This window comes from Mastigoproctus giganteus, chromosome 10 (genome assembly GCF_048544385.1).
Source record: "Mastigoproctus giganteus isolate SK-2022 chromosome 10, ASM4854438v1, whole genome shotgun sequence".
Classification (NCBI taxonomy): domain Eukaryota; kingdom Metazoa; phylum Arthropoda; class Arachnida; order Uropygi; family Thelyphonidae; genus Mastigoproctus; species Mastigoproctus giganteus.
In genome coordinates, this window is record NC_143584.1 from 9,096,923 (window position 1) to 9,121,866 (window position 24,944).

At 37.7% G+C, this 24,944-nt stretch overlaps 1 protein-coding gene across 6 annotated transcripts in view; it reads left to right on the top strand.

Moving 5' to 3' along the window:
• The window catches only part of Su(dx) (WW domain containing E3 ubiquitin protein ligase suppressor of deltex), a 382,533-nt gene that overhangs the window by 64,224 nt on the left and 293,365 nt on the right, over positions 1-24,944 (top strand). For all 6 annotated transcript variants that reach the window (XM_090383423.1, XM_090383427.1, XM_090383426.1 and 3 more), the window contains 2 exons: positions 1,788-1,862; positions 11,360-11,501. In XM_090383423.1, the coding sequence (XP_090239549.1) occupies positions 1,814-1,862; positions 11,360-11,501 (191 nt within the window). In that variant the 5' untranslated portion in view covers positions 1,788-1,813. The remainder of the gene's footprint in view (positions 1-1,787; positions 1,863-11,359; positions 11,502-24,944) is intronic.

The window sequence follows — 24,944 nt, forward strand, 5'->3', positions numbered from 1 at the left end:
TAACTTGAATTTTTGTGCATACATGCAAAGAGAGGTGTTCCAGATAACAGAAGTAAAAAAAATAAGTTAGGAAGAGGAAAGTTGGTTTTATGAACTTGAAGTTAATCAGTGAATGGAATGCTGACTGTTTGCTGAATGCTGACCCTTAGCCATAATTATGAGAACTTCCTTGGACTCAGGGGAGGTACTCATGGACCGGAGATGTGCAAATGTGACCCCAATTCACAAAGGAGGATCAAAGGGCAACACAAGTAATTATAGATCTGTTAGTTTAACTTCTGTTCCAGGGAAATTAATGGGGGCACTGGTTAAAGAAGCACTGCAGGATCATCTAGACAAGACTTCAGTTATAGCTCGGACACAGCATGGGTTTGTTAAGGGGAAGTCTTGTCTGACCTATTTGATTGGATGCTATGATGTGGTCACAAAGCAACTGGATGCTGGATGCAGACTTTGATATCGTATATTTCGATCTTAGAAAGGCTTTTGATACTATTGCACATGGAAGACTGCTGCACAAATTGCAGCAGTGCGGCATTGGAGGCAAATTGCTGCTATGGATAAAAGGATGATTGAGCGGGAGAAGACAGAGAGTGGTAATCAATGGACACTGCTCTTCATGGACTAATGTTACTAGTGGAGTCCCTCAGGGTTCAGTATTTGGGTCCATTGTTGTTTTCTGTATTTATAAATGATATTGATAATGTATATCAGGCTTAATGTCCAAGTTTGCAGACAATACGAAGGTTGACAGAGTTGTTAATGACAGTAATGACAGTATGCTGCTGCAACAGGATCTAGAAAAGTTGAGCAGATGGGCTGAGAGCCGGAAAATGAAGTTTAACATCAACAAATGGAAAGTACTACATATGGGAAGCAGTAATCCCAGAGTAACGTATCAACTCTGTGGTACTACACTGACAGTGGTAGAGAAGGAAAAGGACCTGGGGGTAATTGTGTAGGCAGATATGAAGTTTTCTGAACAGTGCAGACTGTCTGCAAGAGTAGCTCATGGTGTCTTGTCAGTGATATAGAGGAATTTTTCTCGCAGGGATAAGGAGGTAATTATCCCCTTGTATAAGGCAATGGTCAGGCCACACCTTGAGTACTGTGTACAGGTCTGGAGGCCTTATTTTAAGAAGGATGTAGAGCTGTTGGAATGAGTACAGAGAAGGACAACAAGATTAGTGAATGGAACAAAGGGTTGCTCTTACGAAGAAAGGCTTAAGTTTTGCAGATTACAGTGTTTGGAGACTAGGCACCTGCCAGGTGATCTGATTGAGTTGATAAAGCCTTGAATGGTTTGAGTATGCTCAATGCTGATGGGATTCTTCCTCTTGCTCAGAATAATCACCTGAGAGGGCATAAATTCAAATTTAGGAAAGACAGTTGTAGGATAGATGTGCAGATGGTTGACTTTAGCCAACCGGTAATTGATTGGTGGAACAAACTTCCATCTTTTGTTGTGGAAGTTGATAGTCTAAATAAATTTAAGCCTGAGCTGGATAGGTATTTGGAATGAATGGAGGGGTGAAATCAAAGGGTTTTTTTTTTTTTTGCTGATGCTGCATAAGCTTGCTTTCTACTAATCATGTGCCTCTACTAATGCTAATGATGCTGAGAAGCTAGGATTAAAACAAATTTAGACTGCAGAATCATATAGTATCTGCATTCTAAACTTTTAGAAAACTATTTATAATGGAGAATTTGGAATTTATAAAATTTAAGTGATAAAATTTGAATATAATGGTTAATGAGATTTTTGATATATCATTTGTTTTATTTAGGTTTGAAACTCTGAATTGTAAAGAGAATGAGTGAAGTACCACCTAGTAGCTCGCTGTTTGAGCTCAATGTAACAGGTAATATAAGTTTTATAAAGGTTTTTTTTTTTTTTTTTTATATCTAATGAGTTTCAGATAAATTAAATGCATTACTAATAATCTGTAAGAATTAAAGGCAACTTCTTGATTAAACTGATTCATGTCCTCTCACATTTGAAGTTTTCTTTTTACATCTATAGCTAAAAGAAATTGTTAAATTTAATTCTTATATGATATATAATTAGTGAAGCTTTTATTAGTGAAGCTCTATTAGTGAAGCGTTACTTATTTGAGGTAGTGCAGTATCATGGCAACTCGTCGTGAAGGCAGAGCACAATATGAGAAAGAGCAAATGATGCCCACAACAACTACTTTGTAGTTTTTTTAAGAGTGTCTATGATGTATCTAAACACCGACATTATATAGATACTAAACTCTTAAAGTATTATGCCTTGTGCATTTAATTATTTTAAATATTATCTTATACACCTTTTGGCATCTCTCATATTGTGCGATTAACTTCACAACTGGGCCATCATGTCTGCAATACTAGGGTACCTGCCCACCCACTGATGATAGGCCAATAGCCTTGAAACATGTCTGGGTGGTGGTACTCACTGAGAATAAGTAGCAATAGTCTTCTCTATTAGTGAAGCGTTACTTATTTGAGGTAGTGCAGTATCATGGCAACTCGTCGTGAAGACAGAGCACAATATGAGAAAGAGCAAATGATGCCCACAACAACTACTTTGTAGTTTTTTTAAGAGTGTCTATGGTGTATCTAAACACCGATATTATATAGATACTAAACTCTTAAAGTATTATGCCATGTGCATTTAATTATTTTAAAAATGATATATAATGTATAGCATTCTCCAGTTCTTATATTACATTAAGAAATATGCCTGCTGGATCAGAAAGTCAATCACATATGCAGCTGAGACCAATGCCAGTGATCTCATATGGAAGTCATAAGTCATCTTTTTTTTATTTTATTTTATTGTTCCCTAGTTTGTATACATATTAGAGAACAATATAGTGTATTAATAATTTATTAATTCCTGCATATACTCAATTGCACTCCTGGGATACTTATCCCAGTTGTATGTTCTTTCAAAAGAATTTGGCCTCACCTCCCCAAAGACACAACTATAATCAAATGAGCACTTGCCATGTGAGTTATGAAAATAGGTATCTATTCTCATTTGAATACAGAAAGAAGAAACTGATAATTTACATGTGATATTTCACGTGTCAAATTTTAAACTGATTCTTCAGAGTGTGCTGGATGTACATTCAGCTCACTCTGAGGAAGCAGTTATATATACCTAAAAATTTTAATTAGGATAAAAAACTTCGTTCAGATATTTCCATTTCTTATTTTTTTTATTCTCTATAACCTGTAACCTTTAACCTAACAGAGAAACTTAATATAAAACTAATTCTGTTATCTAAAGTTGTACACTTATTTTCACAACTGAAGTTTAACTTTGACAAATGCAAAGTACTGCATATGGGTAGAAGTAACCCCAGAGAAACGTACCAACTGTGTGATACTACACTTAAGGTGGTAGAAAATGAAAAAGACCTGGGAGTAATTGTGCAGTCAGATATGAAGTTTTCTGAGCAATGCAGACAGGCTGCCAGGACAGGTCATGTGGTTTTGTCAATGACATATAGGAATTTTGCTAGCAGGGAAAAGGAGGTGATTGTCCCTCTGTATAAGGCAATGGTCAGGCTACGCCTTGAGTACTGTGTACAGGTATGGAGGCCTCATTTTAGGAAGGATATAGATTTGCTTGAGCGTGTACAGAGAAGGGCAACAAGATTGGTGAGGGGAATGAAGGGATCCTCTTACCAAGAAAGGCTTAAGTTCTGCAACTTGCAGTGGCTGGAGACTAGGCATCTGCGCGGTGATCTGATTGAATGGGTTGAGCACGCTGAATTCTGATGGGATCCTTCCACTTGTTCAGATTACAAACCTAAGGGGGCATAAATTCAAATTAAGAAAGGACAGATGTAGGATAGATATGTGGAAATTTGCCTTTAGCCAGCAGGTGGTTAATTGCTGGAACAAACTTCCATCTGTTGTTGTGGAAGTTGATAGGTGGAATAAATTTAAGGAGGAACTGGACAGGCATTTGGAGGGAATGGTGTGTTTTTTTTTTTTTTTGGCTGATGCTGCATAAGCTCATACACTTGCTTTCTTGCATCACATGCCACTACTACTACTACTACTACAAGATACCAGAGATACTGCTTCTGTAACCTAATTTTATCCCAGTTGTATGTTATTTTGTTCTCAGTTGGAATGACCTTATGCATTTCTTAATTTTTGTTTTCTGTGTTCTGCTCAACTTTCATGGTTTTGGCTCAATACAGAATTAGAGCTTAGCTAGATGTCATCTTTGTAGATGAATATTTTGTCTTTTTTTTTTTTTTTTTTTTTATGATTACAGTAAACCCCCGCTATTCGCAGTATCTGTATTCACGGTTTCGTGTATTCGCCATCGCCGATTTAATATAAAATGAAACCTAAAAAAATGTGAATTTTAAAGCGCCGTGAATATTTTTCGCCATAAAAAAACATGGGCGAGGCTAAAATTATCTTTTCTGGTCAAAACAGTGCTCAGTAGGTCTGGGGAGAGGGGTGACAAAATTGCTAGTGTGGATGTTTCTCGCTAATCCTTGTTCAGTATGTGTTATGTGCTTGTCATGGAAGGTTTCATCGTTTGCTTTTGATTTATATGCTTATAAATTGAATAACTTTATCAATTTATAAATTGATATGCTTACAAAAATAATAAATCTATCATTTTGCAGTGTAAAACAGACTTTTTTGAGTGTGTTAACGGAAGAAAGTGATTTTATCGTGGACAAGTTCTTTCTAACCCCTACAAAAATATGGCTACGAATAACAAGAGAAATGTGAAAATATCAAAGAACGTGATGACATTAGCAAATAAAATTGAGTTATTAGATAAAATTTGTAATGGTGAAAGTGCCTCCTCGGTGGCAAAACATTATAAAATCAATGAGTCAACGGTACGATTAATCAAAAAATCGGAAGAAAAAATTCGCCGTAGTGTCCGTGAAAACGCACTAATTGCTTCAAAAATTTGCTCTGTAACTCGTAATGTTAAATTAGGAAAAAATGGAAAAAGCTTTCTGCTTTGGGGGTTGCTGCTGTGTTGCGTGATGATTAAGTGCAAGCTCTGGCATCGATGTGGGCAGCTGAGAGCTTGACGAGCCCCTCACTTTAAATCCTTCGAGGGCATCCACCCTGTCCTTCAAGCTATCATATAGGCCCATAATGATGCTGAGTTGTCACTGATTTCGTTACACTCCTTGCATTGCGCGCATACACACACACACACACACACACACACACACACACACACACACACACACACACACACACACACACACACACACACACACACAAAGACATCCCCCATGGCAATATCATGTCCCGTGCTCGATTGCTCCACAAACATCATGCAAGCAGTGCATTTTAAAAGGCTGCGATTCAGAGGGTAACTGTCCCCACTCAGTTCTCCTCTGAGCCATACTCCAATTAGCTTGCGCCTTTTGCTTTGCTGCTCTGGTCTGAGTCATGATTTCAATTTAATTTCAATAAAATTTCAATTTCAGTACAAAATTATAACCCTAAACTTGTATCCCAACACAGTTATAACGCTATATATATTTTTCAGTATCGAAAATTATCTACGAGTTCTGTTTATATAACTTCCGTATCAAGTTATGTATTAATTAATTGTTTCATTTGTAATCTAAGTCGTTATATGTATTTAGTTAAAAGTACAATTTAATTAACAACAAAGTTTAACAAAATTAGTAGATTTTGCTGATTAATTGACAATATTATATTATATACTATACTATATATACTAACACTATCTAGTTTGGGATAAAACGTATCGTATAACAATGGCGCAAGTTACAAATGGTAAATCTACGGACACTTAAGTATTAATTAACTTCCAAATCTCGCTGTCTCAATTCAGAATAAACTAACGATCCTGACTAGGTCTATAAGTTACTTATAGAAAATAATTTGATGTATCAATTGGACAATAAAGCAGCTAAATATGGCTAAAAATCTTCTTGTTCAGCGGAGTGCAACTCGTAACATGTGGATATGATACCCTTACCGATACTTTTATGCAATTACAAGGCTGAGTAAGGAATAAATACACCAGATTAATCAGAAAGACACAAAATAATGCTATACTACTAAATTTAAATCAAAAGTTTTAGAAAAAAAAAAATTGCAAATCAATAAATAAGAAAATCCACTTAGCGGCTTTTTTTTCTTAAGAAGAAAGAATTATAATGGCTGCAGTAATGTGATTTATGAGAGGAACTACTAGCACAAACAGTGCTGTGGTCTTAATTCTCACAGTAGAACAAACCTGACTTCGCAACAAGTTGTTGTGGTATTGCAGTACTTTCAAATAGAAGGCTTCATGAAAAGGTTAATCAACCATTTGTTTAAAGCCTATTTCCGGTCAAACTGCTCCATCAGATAGTAATTGATCTGTAGTAGCAACATGTAGACAAAACCTTTGTAAATAAGTTATTTAAACTTTTGTGAAGAAGTTGAACTGCCATGCAGTATATGAAATCAAAGTTTTCAATGTTGTAATATAGCTAAAGCTATCTGTTTTGTCTGAGTACTGTCACTAGAGAGGCTACCTGCTATATGATGAGGGACCAGTTAATCCTGAAACAGACTGTGATAGCACCCTCATTTTTCAGCCAATTAATCTTTTGGCTAGGCCACCTGTTTGAAATTAGTGCAATATCAGGACAACTCATTACAAAGGAAAGTTTGTTTTGCTGTAAGAATTAAGACTATTGCACTATCAATGCAGTCTAAATCCTGCTGGTTGCAAAGCAGATGAAAGGACAAGGTAGTTCTGCAATTTTTTTGAGTACCATTGTATCTTTCAGACAATATAAATCTTTACAGATGTAAATGAGTTCTCTTGTAAGTCCTTAATATTCATTGAAAAATGCTTCTCCAAAACTGCTGAACAAATAGGTATACCTCTCTGAAATCTGGAAAGTTTTAAAGAATTTACTGTATTAGAGAGAGAGAGAGAGAGAGAGAGAGAGAGAGAGAGAGAGAGAGAGAGAGAGAGAGAGAGAGAGAGAGAGAGAGAGAGAATCTTTATTGCAACCTAAGAAAAAGATGATTACAGAGAACTGTAAACAGCATGCAAGGATGGCCCATGGTGTCCTATCGATGATCTATCGAACTTTTGCAAGTAGGGATAGGGACGTGATAATCTCATTATATAAGGCTTTTGTTAGACCACACTTGGAATACTGTGTTCAAGTATGGAGACTGCACCTAAAGAAAGACATCGAGCTTCTTGAAAGGATGCAAAGACGGGTAACTCGCCTGGTGAGATCGGCAAAAGGGCGTCCTTATGAAGAAAGACTTCAAATATGTGAGTTGCAGAGTTTGGAAACTAGACACTTGAGGGGAGAATTGATTGAGGTGTTTAAGGCTCTGAGAGCCATCAGTAAAATGAATGAGGACGAAATTTTCAAGATTATAAATGATGCTAGAAGTTTTATTTTAGCCAGCAAGTTATAAATTACTGGAATAAGTTGCCTACATGGGTGGTAGAGGCTGACAGTTGGGGGAAATTCAAAGGTCATCTGGATAGTACCTTCGGGTCAGGGAAGTGCATAGGTTGATAGGTTTAATTACCTTCTCTTTTATTAATTATTATTATTTATTTTATTATTTTTTTTTTATCATTGTTTTATTCGGTTTTTTTTTTTCACCATGCAGCCATTACTAATACTAATACTAACTGAATGTTCCAACCGACCTGTCACAGCACGCAGGCCAGGGGTTAATGCCAATTTGCGTACTATATTAATCACAGCAGAAATGGGAAATAAGTATTACATTTCAGTTGTTATTAAAATTGAGGAAAAATTAAGTAAATGTTGATTGCCTACTACAATCTGAGATATGTGTTGCTATTTGTTTACTTTTTTAAAATGTTTATTAATTAATTATTAATTCTATTAAATCATAGAAGACATGCCGCATTTCAATTTTTATTTAAAATCCAGGAGGAAATGAGTGAAATATTGAAAAAAAGGGAGTAAATATTACATTGTGAAGTAGGTGCAGTGAATTCTTCAAACAGGCCTCTGAGGTTGGGTATATTCATATTGTAGTTTTAAATGTTTTTTTTTTTTTTAATGTTTTTCACCAACCTTATGTTGGTGAAAAACATTTAAAACTACAATAGGTGCAGTGAAGATTGCCTACTACAATCTGAGATATGTGTTCCTATTTGTTTACTTTTTTAAAATGTTTATTAATTAATTATTAATTCTATTAAATCATAGAAGACATGCTGCATTTCAATTTTTATTGAAAATCCAGGAGGAAATGAGTGAAGTATTGAAAAAAAGGGAGTAAATATTACATTGTGAAGTAGGTGCAGTGAATTCTTCAAACAGGCCTCTGAGGTTGGGTATATTTATATTGTAGTTTTAAATGTTTTTTTTTAAAATGTTTTTCACCAACCTTATGTTGGTGAAAAACATTTAAAACTACAATAGGTGCAGTGAAGATTGCCTACTACAATCTGAGATATGTGTTGCTATTTGTTTACTATTTGAATATTAATTCTATTAAATCATAGAAGACATGCTGCATTTCAATTTTTATTGAAATTCCAGGAGGATTTGATTGAAGTATTGCAAAAAAGGGAGTAAATATTACATTGTGAAGTAGGTGCAGCGAAGTGAAGTGAATATATAAAAAAAAAAATTATTTTAGATATCACTAGTTATTTAATTAGTAATCACAGAAAAAGAAAATGCTCAATTAATTTAAAAAATAAAGATTGAATGCACCTGGAATGAAACATGCTGCATGCATTAACTGACTTGTTACTTACTGTAAAAATTCAGCTACATTCATGCAAATGTTTGTAATTTAATGTTACATTTATTTTATTTTAAAATAATGAAATACAGCAATACCCCGCATAGCATTGATAATTGGTGCCGAAACTGTTCCGTGTTATGTGAAACCGTGCTGATTGAGGTATAATTATAATGGATTTTAATTGAATGCATACCAGAAAAATAGTCTATAAACAAATTATAATAAATCGATAAACAATATGCACTTGATAGCCAATTAAAAGGATTTGAAATAAAAAATATTGCAAACATTTTATTAAGTAAAGGTAACATCATGAGAGATGAGAAAAAATTTTTATTGTCTATTTAGGTATTTCAACAATAAAGTCTGGTGAAGTCTTCTCTTCTTTTTCTCAGTGTGCAAATCTTTGTAGCATTGAATCCCACCTTGTAAAATTTGCCGTATCTTGATGCTATGTTCAGCCTCCAGATATTCATTTGTAATCATCTCGCAGGCCAAGTTAACCCCCCGAAAAATTTTCTTCAATTCTTCTGTTGAAAATTATTTTGGTGACACTTCAGTGTTATCCACTTCACAATTGTTTTCCTCTTCTTCATATGCAGTTTTCTTGTCAATTTCAAGGAGAGCTGTATCATCTAAGCCATTTGCAGGTGAGTCAATGCAGTCACATACATTGGCAGTGTCCAAAGTTTTGAATCCCAAGTCTTTTCCGATCTTCACAATGTCTTCAGCAGTTGTCTGAATTTGCAATTCAAGACCAGTGAAATCATTTGCCAAATGGGGCAAAACATGCTGCCAAACAGAACGGATGTTGTTGGCAGTGATTTCTACCCAAGATGCAAATAATTTTCGATCCTATTTAAAGGGGTAAAAATTAAATTGTGAAATGAAAAGTTTGAAAAGCTATCACGTCACCTCGTCAGGATGGAATTAAGAATACTGAACACTGTTGCATATTGCTGCTTGACTGCCCACGGGGAGTTATTGGCACATGTGCATGTGAGACAATAGAGTTTGTACTGCAGCATATATGCAGAGTATGTGTGTAGGCTATTAAATGAGTTTTAATATGTACAGTAAATTTTTGACTTAAACTTAATTGAAAACCATGTTATAGTGAAACCTGTGCTGTTTGAAGCCGTGCTAAGCAAGGTATTGCTGGATATATGCTAGGCTGTGTTGTTTGTTGCTTTACTGTGTGGTACTATGTACAATGTTTTGATTAATAAACTAATATTATTATATATGTTGGCAATGACACAATCATCACCAACAGTAGTGATAGTGTCATTATACTCCAATATACACTGTCCAGTTAAAACATTATGACCACTCCATGTTTTAGCAATTGGCCATTCCTCTCCTGCTGGTGGCACCTTGTGGTGAGAGCTAATAAATGTGATACTGTAGGTTCATGGTGTGCAGTCCATACAAAGTACTTAATCCACGTATGCAACAGATGTGACCTGACAGACTTTGATAAAGGGATGAGTAATGAGAACCAGGTCAAAGGTTCAGTATTATGGAAACTGCATATCTTGCGGGCTGTCATGGAGAATTGTAGTTAAGGTATTCCTTAATGGATAGATAGTGGACAGCAGCAGTCACCAGTTCAGTGATGGGTGCCCATGCCTCATTAGTGGTTGTGGTGAACATAGGTTGTTCTGTCTTGTGTGAGCCAGTAGATGGAAAACTGTGGAATGCCTGACCCATGGACTTTAACTGGGGGGGATGACCAGCAGTGTTTCCAAGACCATAATCCAACAAACCCTTCACTGTATGGATGTTCAGAATATGCACTAGTCATGGTACTCGTGTGTACTGCAACCCACTGCCAATGATGCCTGATGTTTGCATTTGAAGTGTCAACTGTTGAAAACTGGGGGGAAAAAAGTTGCCTTTTCTGATGAATCCTGTGTGGATGGTATTATGGAGTGTATGGCAACAAACTGTAGAAAGGAATCATCACTCCAATGCCCTGGCTCTGCTGAAATGGGCAGATGGTGGCAGTGTTTTGGTTTGGGGGATGTTCTCCTGAGAAGCTCTTGGAGTCTTCATACCTTTAGACCACACTCAGCATTCATTCTAAATGCAAAAACTACCTGTCCATTGTGGCTGATCAGGTATACCCCTTCATGACTGTTACACCTTCATGATGACTGTCCTCCCAGATGGCACATTTGTTTCAGCAGGATAATGCACCCTGTCACATTACTGGTATTGTTTGAAAGTGGTTTTTCAGCCATGAAAGCGACTTCCAGGTGCTACCTTGGCCATCACATTTACCTGATACAAATCCCGTAGAACATCTCTGGGATTACATGGATTGACAGATCCAGCATTTGGATCGATAGTGCAATACACCTCGTCCAACATTCAGAGGCCTTGTAGAGTCCATGCCTCACTGTGATAGCACTACTGGTGGCAACAGGAAGATATATCAACTATTAAGTAGGTGGTCAAAATGTTTTGCCTAGGCAGTGTATGTGTGTATATATATTTTTTTCTTATTTTATATTTTTGAATTTTTTTATTTTGTGCTGTTACATATAAAATTTTTTCAGTGAGTACTTGTTACTTCATTTAGTTGTATCTGCCAAACTGAATTCCTCTGGTATTCTGTTCAAACCAAACCCATATGTAGAATTAAGTGTCGATGGAGGGGTTCCTGTTAAGACTGATTACAACAAGAATACGTGTAGTCCCAAGTGGGATGAACAGTTTCCTGTGTAAGTGATTTTAAACTATTTTATGTCATTTATAAAATATAATCACATTGTCCTCCTAAAAGTACCTAGATATCCCATGATATGAGAATAATTCACTTTTGCCAACAGCATACCTGTATGCAAATGTTTCAGTGGAAATGCTTCATTATGAAAAGTTGTAAAGAAAGCAGACCATGTTCGGAAACTGAATTAAGTGTGTTAGCATTAGTAGAGGCATATGATGTAAGAAAGCAAGCTTATACACCATCAGCAAAAAAAAAAAAAAAAAAGCCCTTCCCATTTTGCCCATTCAGTCACTCCAAAATCTTTGTCTATTTCAGCCTTAAATTTATTTAAGCTGTCAACTTCCACAACAACATATGAAAGTCTGTTCCAGCAATCAAATACCCACTGGCTAAAGGCAAACTTCCGCACATCTATTCTACAACTGTCTTTCCTCAATTTGAAACTATGCTCCCTCAGCTTCTTAGTCTCAGCAAGCCGAAGTATCCCATCGGCTTTGAACCTGCTCAAACCATTCAAGGCCTTATACATCTCAATCAGATCACCTCGCAGATGTCTAGTCTCCAGATGCTGCAACTTGCAGAACTTATGCCTTTCTTCGTAAGCTTCCACAACAGATGGAAGTATGTGCCAGCAATCAGCTACCCGCTGGCTAAAAGGAAATTTCTGCACATCTATTCTGCAACTATCTTTCCACAGTTTGAATGCATGCCCGCTCAGGTTTGTAATCTGAGCAAGCCAATGAATCCCATCAGCAATGAGCCTTCTCAGTCCATTCAAGGCCTTATACATCTCAATCAGATCACCTTGCAGGTGCCTAGATTCCAGAACCTGCAATTTGCAGAACTTAAGTGTTTCTTCTTAAGAAAGAGGTGCCCTTTCTTCTCCTCACCAGCAAATCTTTTAGCAACTCTACATGCTTCCTAAAATGGGGCTTCCAGACCTGTACGCAGTACTCAAGGTATTGCCTGACCATTGCATTGTATAAGGGGATAATCACCTCCTTATCCCTGCTTGCAAAATTCCTGTATTTCTTTAACAATACCCATGACCTACTCTGGTAGCCTGTTTGAACTTCTCAAAAAACTTCATATCTCAATGCACAATTACTCCCAGGTCTCTTTCATTCTTCACTACCGTGAGTGTAACACCACCCCAGTTGGTAAATTTCTGTGGGGTTACTGCTACCCATATGCAGTACTTTGCATTTGTCAATGTTAAACTTCTGTTGCTTCTACAGGGATGGGATACACTTAAATAGAAAGGGTGCAAGAATATTTGCTGATGCTATCGAGGCAGTGTTAGGTGGGTCAGAAAACTGCTAGTTTTGGGGGGGGGGATTCACAGACTAAAAGATTAAAAGTAGCTGCAGGCAGAGATGAAGGTGATTCTTACACAACTTCTATTAGAATAAGTAGCGACCTGGAGCGAGGGGTCCTGGGGGATTCAGGGACTGATAGCAGTCATCGTGAAACAGATGGGTATATGGGATGTGTTAGGGTAAATAATAATAAGGATAGCTACATATATACTTGCATGTATACCAATGCTAGAAGTATAGTAAATAAATTTGATGAATTTGAAGTGTTGGTCAAGACATCAAAGGCGGATATTGTTGGGATAGCAGAGACGTGGTGTCACACAGATATAAGGAATGCAGAACTGGAATTTGGGGAGTACAATGTGTACAGAAAGGATAGGGAGGGAGGAGGTGTTATGCTGTTAATTAAGAAAAACATAAAATCAAAAGAAGTGCATCCAGTTGATATAGATGAACAGTGCACTGTTGAGTCGGTTTGGTGTGACATAAGCACTGTGAAAGAAAAAACAAAAGTAGGAGTGTGTTATAGGCCTAATGACTCGAATGAGTACAATGAACAATTGTACAGAGAAATAGTGGGCTAGTAAATCACAATGTCTTATAATCGGGGATTTTAACTTCCCAGATATTGACTGGAACTTGTGGGTTGGTCACTCACACACACACACAAGTAAGGCTTTTGTGGATTTATTGGATGATTGTTTTCTGCAGCAGCATGTTCGAGAGGCAACCAGAGAGTGTAATACTCTTTGATCTGGTTATCATCAGTGATCATTCGTGTATTAAGAATTTGCAGATAAAGGAACTACTAGGTGGCAGTGATCACAGTGTACTGATGTGGGATTTACTTAAAGATATAATTACCATCAGGGATAAAGGAAAGGGTTTTTGCTTCCGTAAAGGTGAGTACAGTTGTCTCAGACAGTCTTTAAATTCTGTACATTGGTATCAACTGACGATGTTACCAACAGTAAATTCTAAGTGGAAAGCATTCAAGGAATTAATCGTGGATGCTACTAAAAGTTTGATACCTATTAAGAAATATTGTTCAAGGTTTAGGCCTAAATGGTTATCAAATGAACTAATGAGACTCGTGACAGAGAAGAAAAATGCATGGGATGCATATAAATTATCAATTGACTCAGAAGCCTATGGCAGATATAAGCTAGTCTGTAATCAGGTCACAAAGGAGGTTAGGCAAGCAAAGGCAGATTACGAGAAATCTTTGGCAAAAGATGCTAAGAAAAACAGCAAGGCTTTCTTTACTTATATAAACTCTAAAAGTAAGGGGATGAATCTGATTGGTCCACTTGTCATCGATGGTTCGACTGTTGATGATCCTGCTCAGATAGCAAGCAAACTGAATGAGTATTTTGCATCTACATTCACACATGAGGAATTATTAAGGTTTCAAAATGGCAGAAGGTTATCAAATTGTAGCAGGATACTTAATGAATTTGTAATAACTGAGAGCAAAGTGGAGGAGAAATTGTTGAAGTTAAACATAAGAAAGGCACCTGGGGTGGATGGGATCTATCCAGTTATATGGCACCTCCGTAGCCAGGTGGGAAGGAGCAGCAGTGCGTAGCACACGCTTCTTGATTAGACCGGCGTTCGAGCCCATCACCACCAAATACTGAGGATGCGGAAAGATCAGAGAATGACCACCGCATATCCCGGAGCTGTTTTTGTTTGTTATTTGGTTTTTAGGAGCATTAGCAACTAAGGCCATATTGCTCCTGGATATGCGGTGGTCATTCCCTGACCTTTCCGCATCCTCCGTATTTGGTGGTGACGGGCTCGAACCCCGGTCTAATCAAGAAGCGTGTGCTACGCACTGCTGCTCCTTCCCACCTGGCTACGAGACGCCTATATCCCGGAGCAATATGGCCTTAGTTGCTAATGCTCCTAAAAAAAAAAACCAAATAACAAATAACCAGTTATATTAAAGGAGGTGGCAATGCAACTAAGCAAACCGATAGCCATAATTATGAGAGCATCCTTGGACTAAGGGGAGGTCCCCACGGACTGGAGATGTGTAAATGTATCCCCAATTCACAAAGAGGGGATCGAAGGGTGACATGAGTAATTACAGACCAGTTAGTTTAACTTCTGATCCGGGTAAAATAATGGAGTCACTGGTTAATGATGCATTGCAGGATCATCTAGACAAGACTGCAGGCAATAATTCAGACACAGCATGGGTTTGTTAAGGGAAAGTCTTGTCTGACAAATTTGATAGGATATTAAGATGTGGCTAAAAAGGAACTGAATGCAAAAAATAATTTTGATATCATATATTTGGATTTCAGGAAAGCTTTTGACACTGTTGCGCATGGAAGACTATTGTACAAATTGGAGCAGAATGGTATTAACGGCAAGTTGCTACAATGGATAAAAGGATGGTTGAGTGGGAGAAGACAGAGGGTGGTAATTAATGGGTGCTACTCTTCATGGACTAATGTTATTAGTGGAGTCTCACAGGGTTCGGTGTTGGGTCCTCTGTTGTTTTGTATATTTATAATGATATTGATGAAGGTATATCAGGCTTAGTGTCGAAGTTTGCAGTTGATACAAAGGTTGGCAGGGTTTTTAATGACAGTAATGGCAGTGTGCTACTGCAACAGGATCTAGATAATTTGGGCAAATGGGCTAAGAAGTGGCAACTGAAGTTTAACCTTGACAAATGCAAAGTACTGCATATGGGTAGAAGTAACCCCAGAGAAACGTACCAACTGTGTGGTACTACACTTAAGGTGGTAGAAAATGAAAAAGACCTGGGAGTAATTGTGCAGTCAGATATGAAGTTTTCTGAGCAATGCAGACAGGCTGCCAGGGCAGGTCATGGGGTTTTGTCAATGATATATAGGAATTTTGCTAGCAGTGAAAAGGAGGTGATTGTCTCTCTGTATAACGCAATGGTCAGGCCATGCCTTGAGTACTGCGTACAAGTCTGGAGGCCTCATTTTAGGAAGGATGTAGATTTGCTTGAGCGTGTACAGAGAAGGGCAACAAGATTAGTGAGGGGAAAGAACGGATCCTCTTACCAAGAGAGGCTTAAGTTCTGCAAGTTGCAGTGGTTGGAGACTAGTCACCTGCGCGGTGATCTGATTGAGGTGTATAAGGCCTTGAATGGGTGAGCACACTGAATTCTGATGGGGTCCATCCACTTGTTCAGATTATGAACCTAGGGGGGCATAAATTCAAATTAAGAAAAGACAGATGTAGAATAGATGTGCGGAAATTTGCCTTTAGCCAGCGGTTGGTTAATTGCTGGAACAAACTTCCATCTGTCATTGTGGAAGTTGATAGGTTAAATAAATTTAAGGAGGAACCGGACAGGCATTTGGAGGGAATGGTGTGATTTTTTTTTTTTTTTGGCTGATCCTGCATAAGCTCATTCACTTGCTTTCTTGCATCATATGCCACTACTACTTCTCAGCCCATCTGTCCAACTTTTTCAGATCCTGTTGCAGCGGCATTCTGTCATTACTGTTATTAACAATGCTGCCAATTTTTGTATCATCTGCAAACTTTGACATTAAACTTGATATACCTTCATCAATATCATTGATAAATATACAAAACAGCAGTGGGCCCAGCACTGAACCCTGAGCGACACAACTAATAACATTAATCCATGTAGAGCAATATCCATTGATTACCACTCTGGTTCCTCCCACTCAACCATCCTTTTATCCATTGTAGCAACTTTCCCTTAATACCATACTGCTCCAATTTGCACAGTAGTCCCATGTGCAACAGTATCAAAAGCTGTCCTGAAATCAAGGTATCAATATATGATATATCAATATATGATATCAAATATATCATATATCAATATATGATATCAAAATTATTTTTTTAAATCCTGTTCCTTTGTGACCACATCATGGTATCCACACAAATTTGTCAGACAAGACTTCCCTTAACAAATCCCATGTTGTGTCTGAATTATTACTGCTGTCTGGTCTAGATGATCCTGCAATGCGTCTTTAACCCAGTGACTCCATTATTTTCCCTGGAACAGAAGCCAAACTAACAGGTCTGTAATTATTTGAGTCACCCTTTGATCCCCTTTGTGAATTGGGGATACATTTGCACATTCCAGTCTGTGGGGACTTCCACTGAGTCCAAGGATGCTCTCATAATTATGACTAAGGGTTTGCTTATTTCCTTTGTCAACTCCTTTAATATAACTAGATAGATCCCCTCTACACCAGGTGCCTTTCTTATGTTTTACTTCAACAATTTCTCCTCCACTTTGCTCTTAGTTATTACAAAGTCTTTTAACTCTCTGTTAGAGTTTGATAAACATCTGGCCCTCTCCTCCTTGAATAACTCCTGATGTGTGAATGTTGATGCAAAATACTCATTTAGTTTGGCAGGCGGCTATCTGAGAATGATCATCTACAGTTAAACCCTTGATATCAAGTGGACCAATCTGATTCATCCCCTTTCTTTTAGAGTTTATTTAAGTAAAAGTCTTTGCTGTTTTTCTTTGCATCCTTTGCCAAAGAATTTTCATATTCTGCCTTCGCTTGCCTAACCTCCTTTGTGACTTGATTACAGACTAGCTTGTATCTGCCATAGGCTTCTGTGTCACCTGACAATTTATGTGCATCCTATGCATTTTTCTTCTCTGCCATGAGTCTCATTAGTTCATCACGACATCAATTTGAGCCTAAACCTAGAACAGTATTTCTTATTTGGAACGAAAGGCCTACTAGCTTCCAATACTTCCTTGAATGCTTCCTGTTTAGAATTTGCTGTTGATAACATCATTAGTTCTTCCCACTTTATGAACTTAAAAAATCTCTGAGATCACTGTAGTAACCTTTACGAAAGCAAAAACCCTTTACTTTACCCCTGATGGTAATTATATCTTTAACTGTGTATAAGTTATGTGCAAATGCATCATTAATACACAACCAATTCTAAATTAGCAAAATACAGTCCATTCCGGTTATTTGGGACACATCGGGAGTAGTGCATTTTGGCCCGATTAAGTGGCTACCCCAATTATCCGAAGTTTCATGTAAATACTGTAGTTAAAAATACAGTGTATCCCCCCCTTTACAGTTGGTTCACTGTACAATCAAATCACGTTACGACGAACTCGACATAGTAAAGTACCATTTGCTATATGATGTGCAGCAAGGGCCGGTCATTGTGATCACGTTTGTGAATTGAATTTTAATTCTATTAAAAGCAATTCTAATTAGCGAAAATAGGAGGAATATTATCCACAGGCTATAAAAGCCAAGTTATATTAAGCACATATTTACCCTTTATTACCTTACTTACCAGTTAAAAAATTAAATGATACGTGAAAATCGGAAGAAATACGTGATAATCGGAAGAAATACGTGATAATCGGAATAATTAATACATACTGTAATATGTACATATGAACTAGTTGACATTTGTGGGGGGGGGGTTAAAATTTAAAACAGTAAAAAGATAAGCTATCAATAACAAAGAACACGTGCAAGTGAGAACGGAGTAACAAGTTACAAAGCTTTAAAAACAGGAATGAAGAGAAGAGCTGAAAATTAATTTTTTTATATGATTGAAGATTTCATGGAAGTGTAAACACATTTCGCCATAATAACCTTCAGAATTCCAGCTGTCGGTTTTATCGCAAATTCAGTGAGATCGAGTTTGCTGTCTGTTTATGATAGATTTCACTAACAAAAAAGTCCAGAATTTCGATTGAACCACGTGGTAACGTCTTAGGCAATCGTAGAGTAATCTCCAGTGCTGCAGTCTCCTGCCCCGATTAAACGGCATGCTGTCCCAATTAAGCGAAGTAAACCCTGGCCATTTTCTCAATTGAATTCTGTTTTTTAAGATTTGTCCCAAATAAACGGCTGCCCCTATTAACCGGTGGCCCAAATAACCGGAATCCACTGTATTTGCAATGACGGCATCGTTTTAAGTTACATCTCATATTGTGAGTACCTTCACGAGTTGCCATGGTATTGCACTACTTCGAATAAGTAACGCTTCACCCAAAGGAGAAGACTAATGTTACTTATTCTCAGTGGATACCACCATCCAGACGGCACCGTTTCAGAGCTATTTTGTATGTGTGTGGGATAATAACTCGACTATCCACTTGTCCCTATTAGACTTAGAAAAGCAAAAAGGTAGAGGGAAAGTAATAGTAGGAGTGGAAGAGGAAAAGAAACGGTGTAGAAGAATGAAAGGGACAGTAACTCCTTCAACTCACACCACTCAAAAACTCATAAACTCCTCGAATAGGCAACGCTTCCCCAGTGGAGAAGGCTGTTGTTACCTATTCTTGGAAACTCCGGACATCATTAGGCTCCCCCTGGTGCCGTTTCAGGGCTATTTGGCCCTTCTTCGGTGGGTGGGTAGGTACCCAAATGATGCAATGATGGCAAAACAGTTATGAAGTATAACTCCACAATATGAGAGGTGCCTGATGGTGTATGATGTATTAAGACTATAATACATTTAGGGCTAATGCCTCAGGCTGTGGGGAAGTCTAGACTATGTATAAGTTAAGTGCAAATGCATCATTAATACACAGCTAATTCTAAATTAGAAAAATATTTGCAAAGGCGGCATCGTTTTAAGTTACATCTCATATTGTGAATACCTTCACAATGAGTTGCCATGGTATTGCACTACTTCGAATAAGTAACGCTTCACCCATAGTCTAGACTTTCATGCAGCCTGAGGCATTAGCCCTAAATGTATTATAGTCTTAATACATCATACACCATCAGGCATCTCTCATATTGTGGAGTCATACTTCATATCTGTTTTGCCATCATTGCATCACTTACAGATGTTACAGATAGCCCTGAAACAGTGCCGTCTGGGTGGTTGTATCCACTGAGAATAAGTAACATCAGTTTTCTCCTTTGGGTGAAGCATTACTTATTCAAATTAGTGCAATACCATGGCAACTCGTTGTGAAGGTATTCACAATATGAGATATAACATAAAACGATGCCGCCTTTGCAAATATTTTGCTAATTTAGAATTGGCTGTGTATTAATGATGCATTTGCACTTAACTTATACATAGTCTAGACTTTCTCGCAGCCTGAGGCATTAGCCCTAAACACATTATAGTCTTAATACATCATACACCATCAGGCATCTCTCATATTGTGGAGTTATACTTCATAACTGTTTTACCATCATTGCATCACTGGGGTACCTACCCACCAAAGAAGAGCCAAATAGCCCTGAAACAGCACCGGGGGAGCCTGATGATGTCCGGAGTTTCCAAGAATAGGTAACAACAGTCTTCCCCACTGGGGAAACGTTGCCTATTCAAGGAGTTTGAGTTTTTGAGTGGTGTGAGTTGAAGGAGTTTCTATCGCTTTCATTCTTCTACACCGTTTCTTTTCTTCTTCCACTCCTACTATTACTTTCCCTCTATTTTTTTGCTTTTCTAAGTCTAATAGGGATAAGTGGATAGTCGAGTTATTATCCCACACATATACAAAATAGCCCTGAAAAGGTGCCGTCTGGGTGATGGTATCCACTGAGAATAAGTAACATTAGTCTTCTCCTTTGGGTGAAGCATTACTTATTGAAAGTAGTGTAATACCATGGCAACCCGTTGTGAAGGTATTCACAATATGAGATGTAACTTAAAACAATGCCGCCTTTGCAAATATTTTGCTAATTTAGAATTGGCTGTGCATTAATGATGCATTTGCACTTGACATACATAGTCTAGACTTTCCCGCAGCCTGAGGCATTAGCCCTAAATGCATCATAGTTACATCTTTAAGTAAATCCTACATCAGTACATTGTGATCACTGCCACCTTTATCTGTAAATTGTTCCTTTATAAAGTGGTTCCTTTATCTGTAAATTCTTAATGCATGAATAATCACTGCTGATAAGTTCAAGAGTATTACTCCCTCTTGTTGCTTCTCTAACATGCTGCTTTAGAAAAAAATCATCCAATAAATTTACAAAAGTCTTGTTAGTGTGCAAGTGACCAACCCACAGCTTCCAGTCTATATCTGGGAAGTTAAAGTCCCCTATAATAAGACACCCTGATTTACTGGTCTACTCTATTTCTCTGTATTCATTGTTCATTGTACTCATCAGAATCATTAGGCCTAACAAACTCTTGCCTCATTTTTTCTTTCCCAGTGATTATGTCACACCAAATTTGTTCAACATTGCACTCTCCATCTATGTCAAATTCTGGATGTACTTCCTTAGATTTTTTGCATTTCTTAACTAACAGCATAACCCCTCCTCCCTTCCTATCCTGTGTATCCTTTCTGTATACATTGTCTCCCCAAATTCCAATTCTGCATCCCTTATATCTGAGTAACACCACATCTCCAAAATCCCAACAATATCAACCTTGGATGTCTCAACTAGCACTTCAAATTCATCAAATTTATTTAAATTGTGTGCATGCAAGTATACATGCACCTGTTTTTCTCTTAGTTACTCTAACACAGCCCATGTATTTACTTGTTTCATGACTTGCTTTCTGGACTGCTGCTCATTCAAAGAGAAGCAGTGCAAGAATCATTTCCACCTCTGCCTGCGGCTACTGTTAATCTATTAGTCTGTGAATCCTCCCAAGCTAGCAGTGTTCCGACCCAACTAAAATTGCCTCAATAGCTTCAGGAAATATTCTTGCTCCTTTTCTATTTAAGTGTATCCCATCCCTGTAGAAGCAGTCTCTCGTCTTAACAAGCACAGACTGTGCTGAGAAAAATTCTACCCCATGAGCCCTGCACAACCTCTCCCGGGCCGAATTGACCGACAAGGCTCTCATCATATACTCTCTCCCTCTTATCGTGTCTGGGCAGGATTGCAGACACTTTCAAATTTAACCCTAACTTGCCACTTTTTTTCAATGTTGACCTATGTTTTAGTGTTATATGAGTGAGAAGTGTTATAGAGTGTTATTTGAGTGAGAAGAATATTCACAAATATGGCACCATAATTAGTTTCTGAATTTAACTGTTCTGAATTTAACTAATCATGAATTACAGGAATGAAAAGTTATCAGACGTGAACTAAGTCCTTGTCACACAAAACTTCTTTGATCTGATCAGATTACATAAATTTAGTTCTTGTTCAAGCTGCAATCAGAAAACTCAACTCCTGAAAATAATGAGAAATTCCCAGCCTACCAGATAGCAAGGACTGTGCAGTGATCATTGTCCCTATTTTTTGTGGATTGAGTCATTTCATGAAGAGAACTGTGGTTGTGATGGGAAATGCAACCACTTATCGGTCCCATTATTATGAAATACCACCTTGCATAGCACTTGAGGAGAGCCAACTAGACTGTTAATCATTGCAGTTTGGTAATATAAAGTAATTACGAGTTATCAGCTTGACTATTGATATGTTGATCTGGTGCCATTTTTGCAGTTCATTAAATTGAATGCCTGATATTAGCATTAGAATTAGTAGAGGCATATAATGCAAAAAAGCAAGATTATACAGCAACTGCCAAAAAAAAAAAAAAAAAAACAATTTCACACATCCATTCCCTCTAAAAGTTTGTTCAGTTGCTCCTCGAATTTAGTTAAGCTATCAACTTCCACAATGACAGATGGAAGTTTGTTTGAGCAATCACCCACCTTCTGGCTAAAGTCAAATTTTTGCACATCTATTCTACCGCTCTCTTTCCTCAACTTTGAATTTATGCTCCCTCAGTTGCATAATCTGATCAAGAGGAAGAATCCCATTAGCATTGAGCCTGCTCAAAGCATTCAAAGCCTTACACACCTCAATCATATTACCTCACAGATGCCTAATCTCCAGAAGCTGCAATTTGAAGAACAAGCCTTTCTTGCTAAAAGTATCCCCCTTTGTTTCCCTCACCAATCTTGTTGCCCTACTTTGTACTCTTTCCAGCAGCTCCACATCCTTCTTAAAATGAAGCTTCCAGACTTGTATGCAGTACTCAAGGCATTGCCTGACCATTGCCTTATACAAGGGGATAATCACCTCTTTATCCCTGCTAGAAAAATTCCTATATATCATTGACCCCGTGTATAAGACCCCATGAGCTACTCTTGCAGCCCATCTGCACTGTTAGCAAACTTCATAACTGACTGCACGGTTACCCTTAGGTCATTTTCATTCTCCACTACCCTGAATATAGTACTGCTGAGTTGGTATGTTACTCTGGGGTTACTCTGTACCCATATTCAGTACTTTGTATTTGTCAATGCTAAACTTCAGTTGCCACATCTCGGCCCATCTGCTCATCTTTCCTAGATCCTGTTGCAGTAGCTTACGTCATTAGCAACGATACCAACCTTTTTATCTTCTGCAAACTTGGACATTAAGCCTGATCATCAATATCATTGATAAAGATGCAAACAAACAGTGGGCCCAATGCCAAATCCTGGGGGACTCTACTAATAACGTGAGTCCATGAAGAGGAGTGTCTATTGGTTACCATTCTGTCTTCTCCCACTCAACCGTATTTTTATCCATTATAGCACCTTGCCCTTGATGCCATACTACTCCAATTTGTACAGCAGTCTTCCATGTGCAACAGTATCAAAAACTTTCCTGAAATCCAAGTATATAATATCAAAATTATTTTTTGCATCCAGTTTTCCATTGTGACCACATCATAGTATCCAATCAAATTCGTCAGACAAGACTTCCCATTAACAAGCCCATGTTGTATCTGAACTATAACTGCAATCTTGTATAGATTATCCTGCAGTGCATCTTTAACCATTGACTCCATTATTTTCCCCAGAACAGAAGTTAAACTAACAGATCTGTAATTACTCGTGTCACCCTTTAATACCCTTTTTGTGAATTTGGGATACATTTGCGCATCTCCTGTCCGTGGGGCTCTCCTCTGAGTCAAAGAATGCTCTCATAATCATTGCTGAGGGTTTGCTTACTTCCTTTGCTACCTCTTTTAATATAACTGGATAGATCCCAACCACTTCAGGTGACTTTCTTACATTTAACTTCAACAATTTCTTCTCCACTTTGCTCTCAGTTATTACAAAATTATTTAGCTCCCTGTTAGAGTTTGATAAACTTCTGGCATTCCCCTCCCTGAATAACTCCTCATGTGTGAATGTAGATGCAAAATACTCATTCAGTTTATCAGCTACCTGAGCAGGATCATCAATAGTCAAACTGTCTATGTTAAGTGGACTAATCTGATCAATCCCTCTCCTTCTAGATTTTACATAAGTTAAGAACTATTTGCTGTTTTACTTTGTATCCTTTGCGAAAGATTTCCCTTAATATGCCTTTGCTTGCCTTACCAGATTTGTGACTTGATAACAGACTAGCTTATATCTACCATAGTCTTCTGTGTCGCCTGATAATTTATATACATCCCATGCATTTTTCTTCTCTGCCACAAGTCTCATCAGTTCTTTTGACATGCATTTAGCCTACTTTGAACCGTATTTCTTAGTTGGTATGAAAAGCCCAGTAGGTTCCTAGATTAATTCCTTTACTGCTTCCCATTTAAAATTTGCTGTCAGTTGGTCCCATTCTATAGAATTTAAAAACTCTCTGAGACCACTGTAGTCACCTTTACAAATGCAAAACCCTTCCCTGTACCCCGATGGTAGTTGCAGCTTTGAGCAAATCCCACATCAGTACACTGTGATCACTGGAACCTAGTGGTTCCTTTATCTGCTGATTCTTAATCCATGAATTAATCACTGCTGATAATCAGATCAAGAGTATTACTCCCTCTGATTGTTTCTCGAACATTCTACTGTAGAAAACAGTCCTCCAATAAATCCACAAAAGTCTTGCTAGTGATGAGTGGCGAACTCACAAGTTGCAATCAATATCTGGAAGCAAAAATCCCCCATTATAAGACAGTAAGACAATCTGATATACTGGCCCACTATTTCTCTGTATGACTGTTCATTGTACTCATCAGAGTCATTAGGCCTATAACACCCTCCTACTCTCAATTTTGCTTTCTCGGTGCTTTCTCAGTAGCACAAAAGAATAGTAGGGTTTTAATTTATATAAGTACTTTGAAGGTTTTAATCACATTTTGGACATATCTTTTGTATTTAGATAAGGATATAACTAATTTAATATTGTGATCATTATGGTATAGCATAACTTGATAGCGTAAGGTAA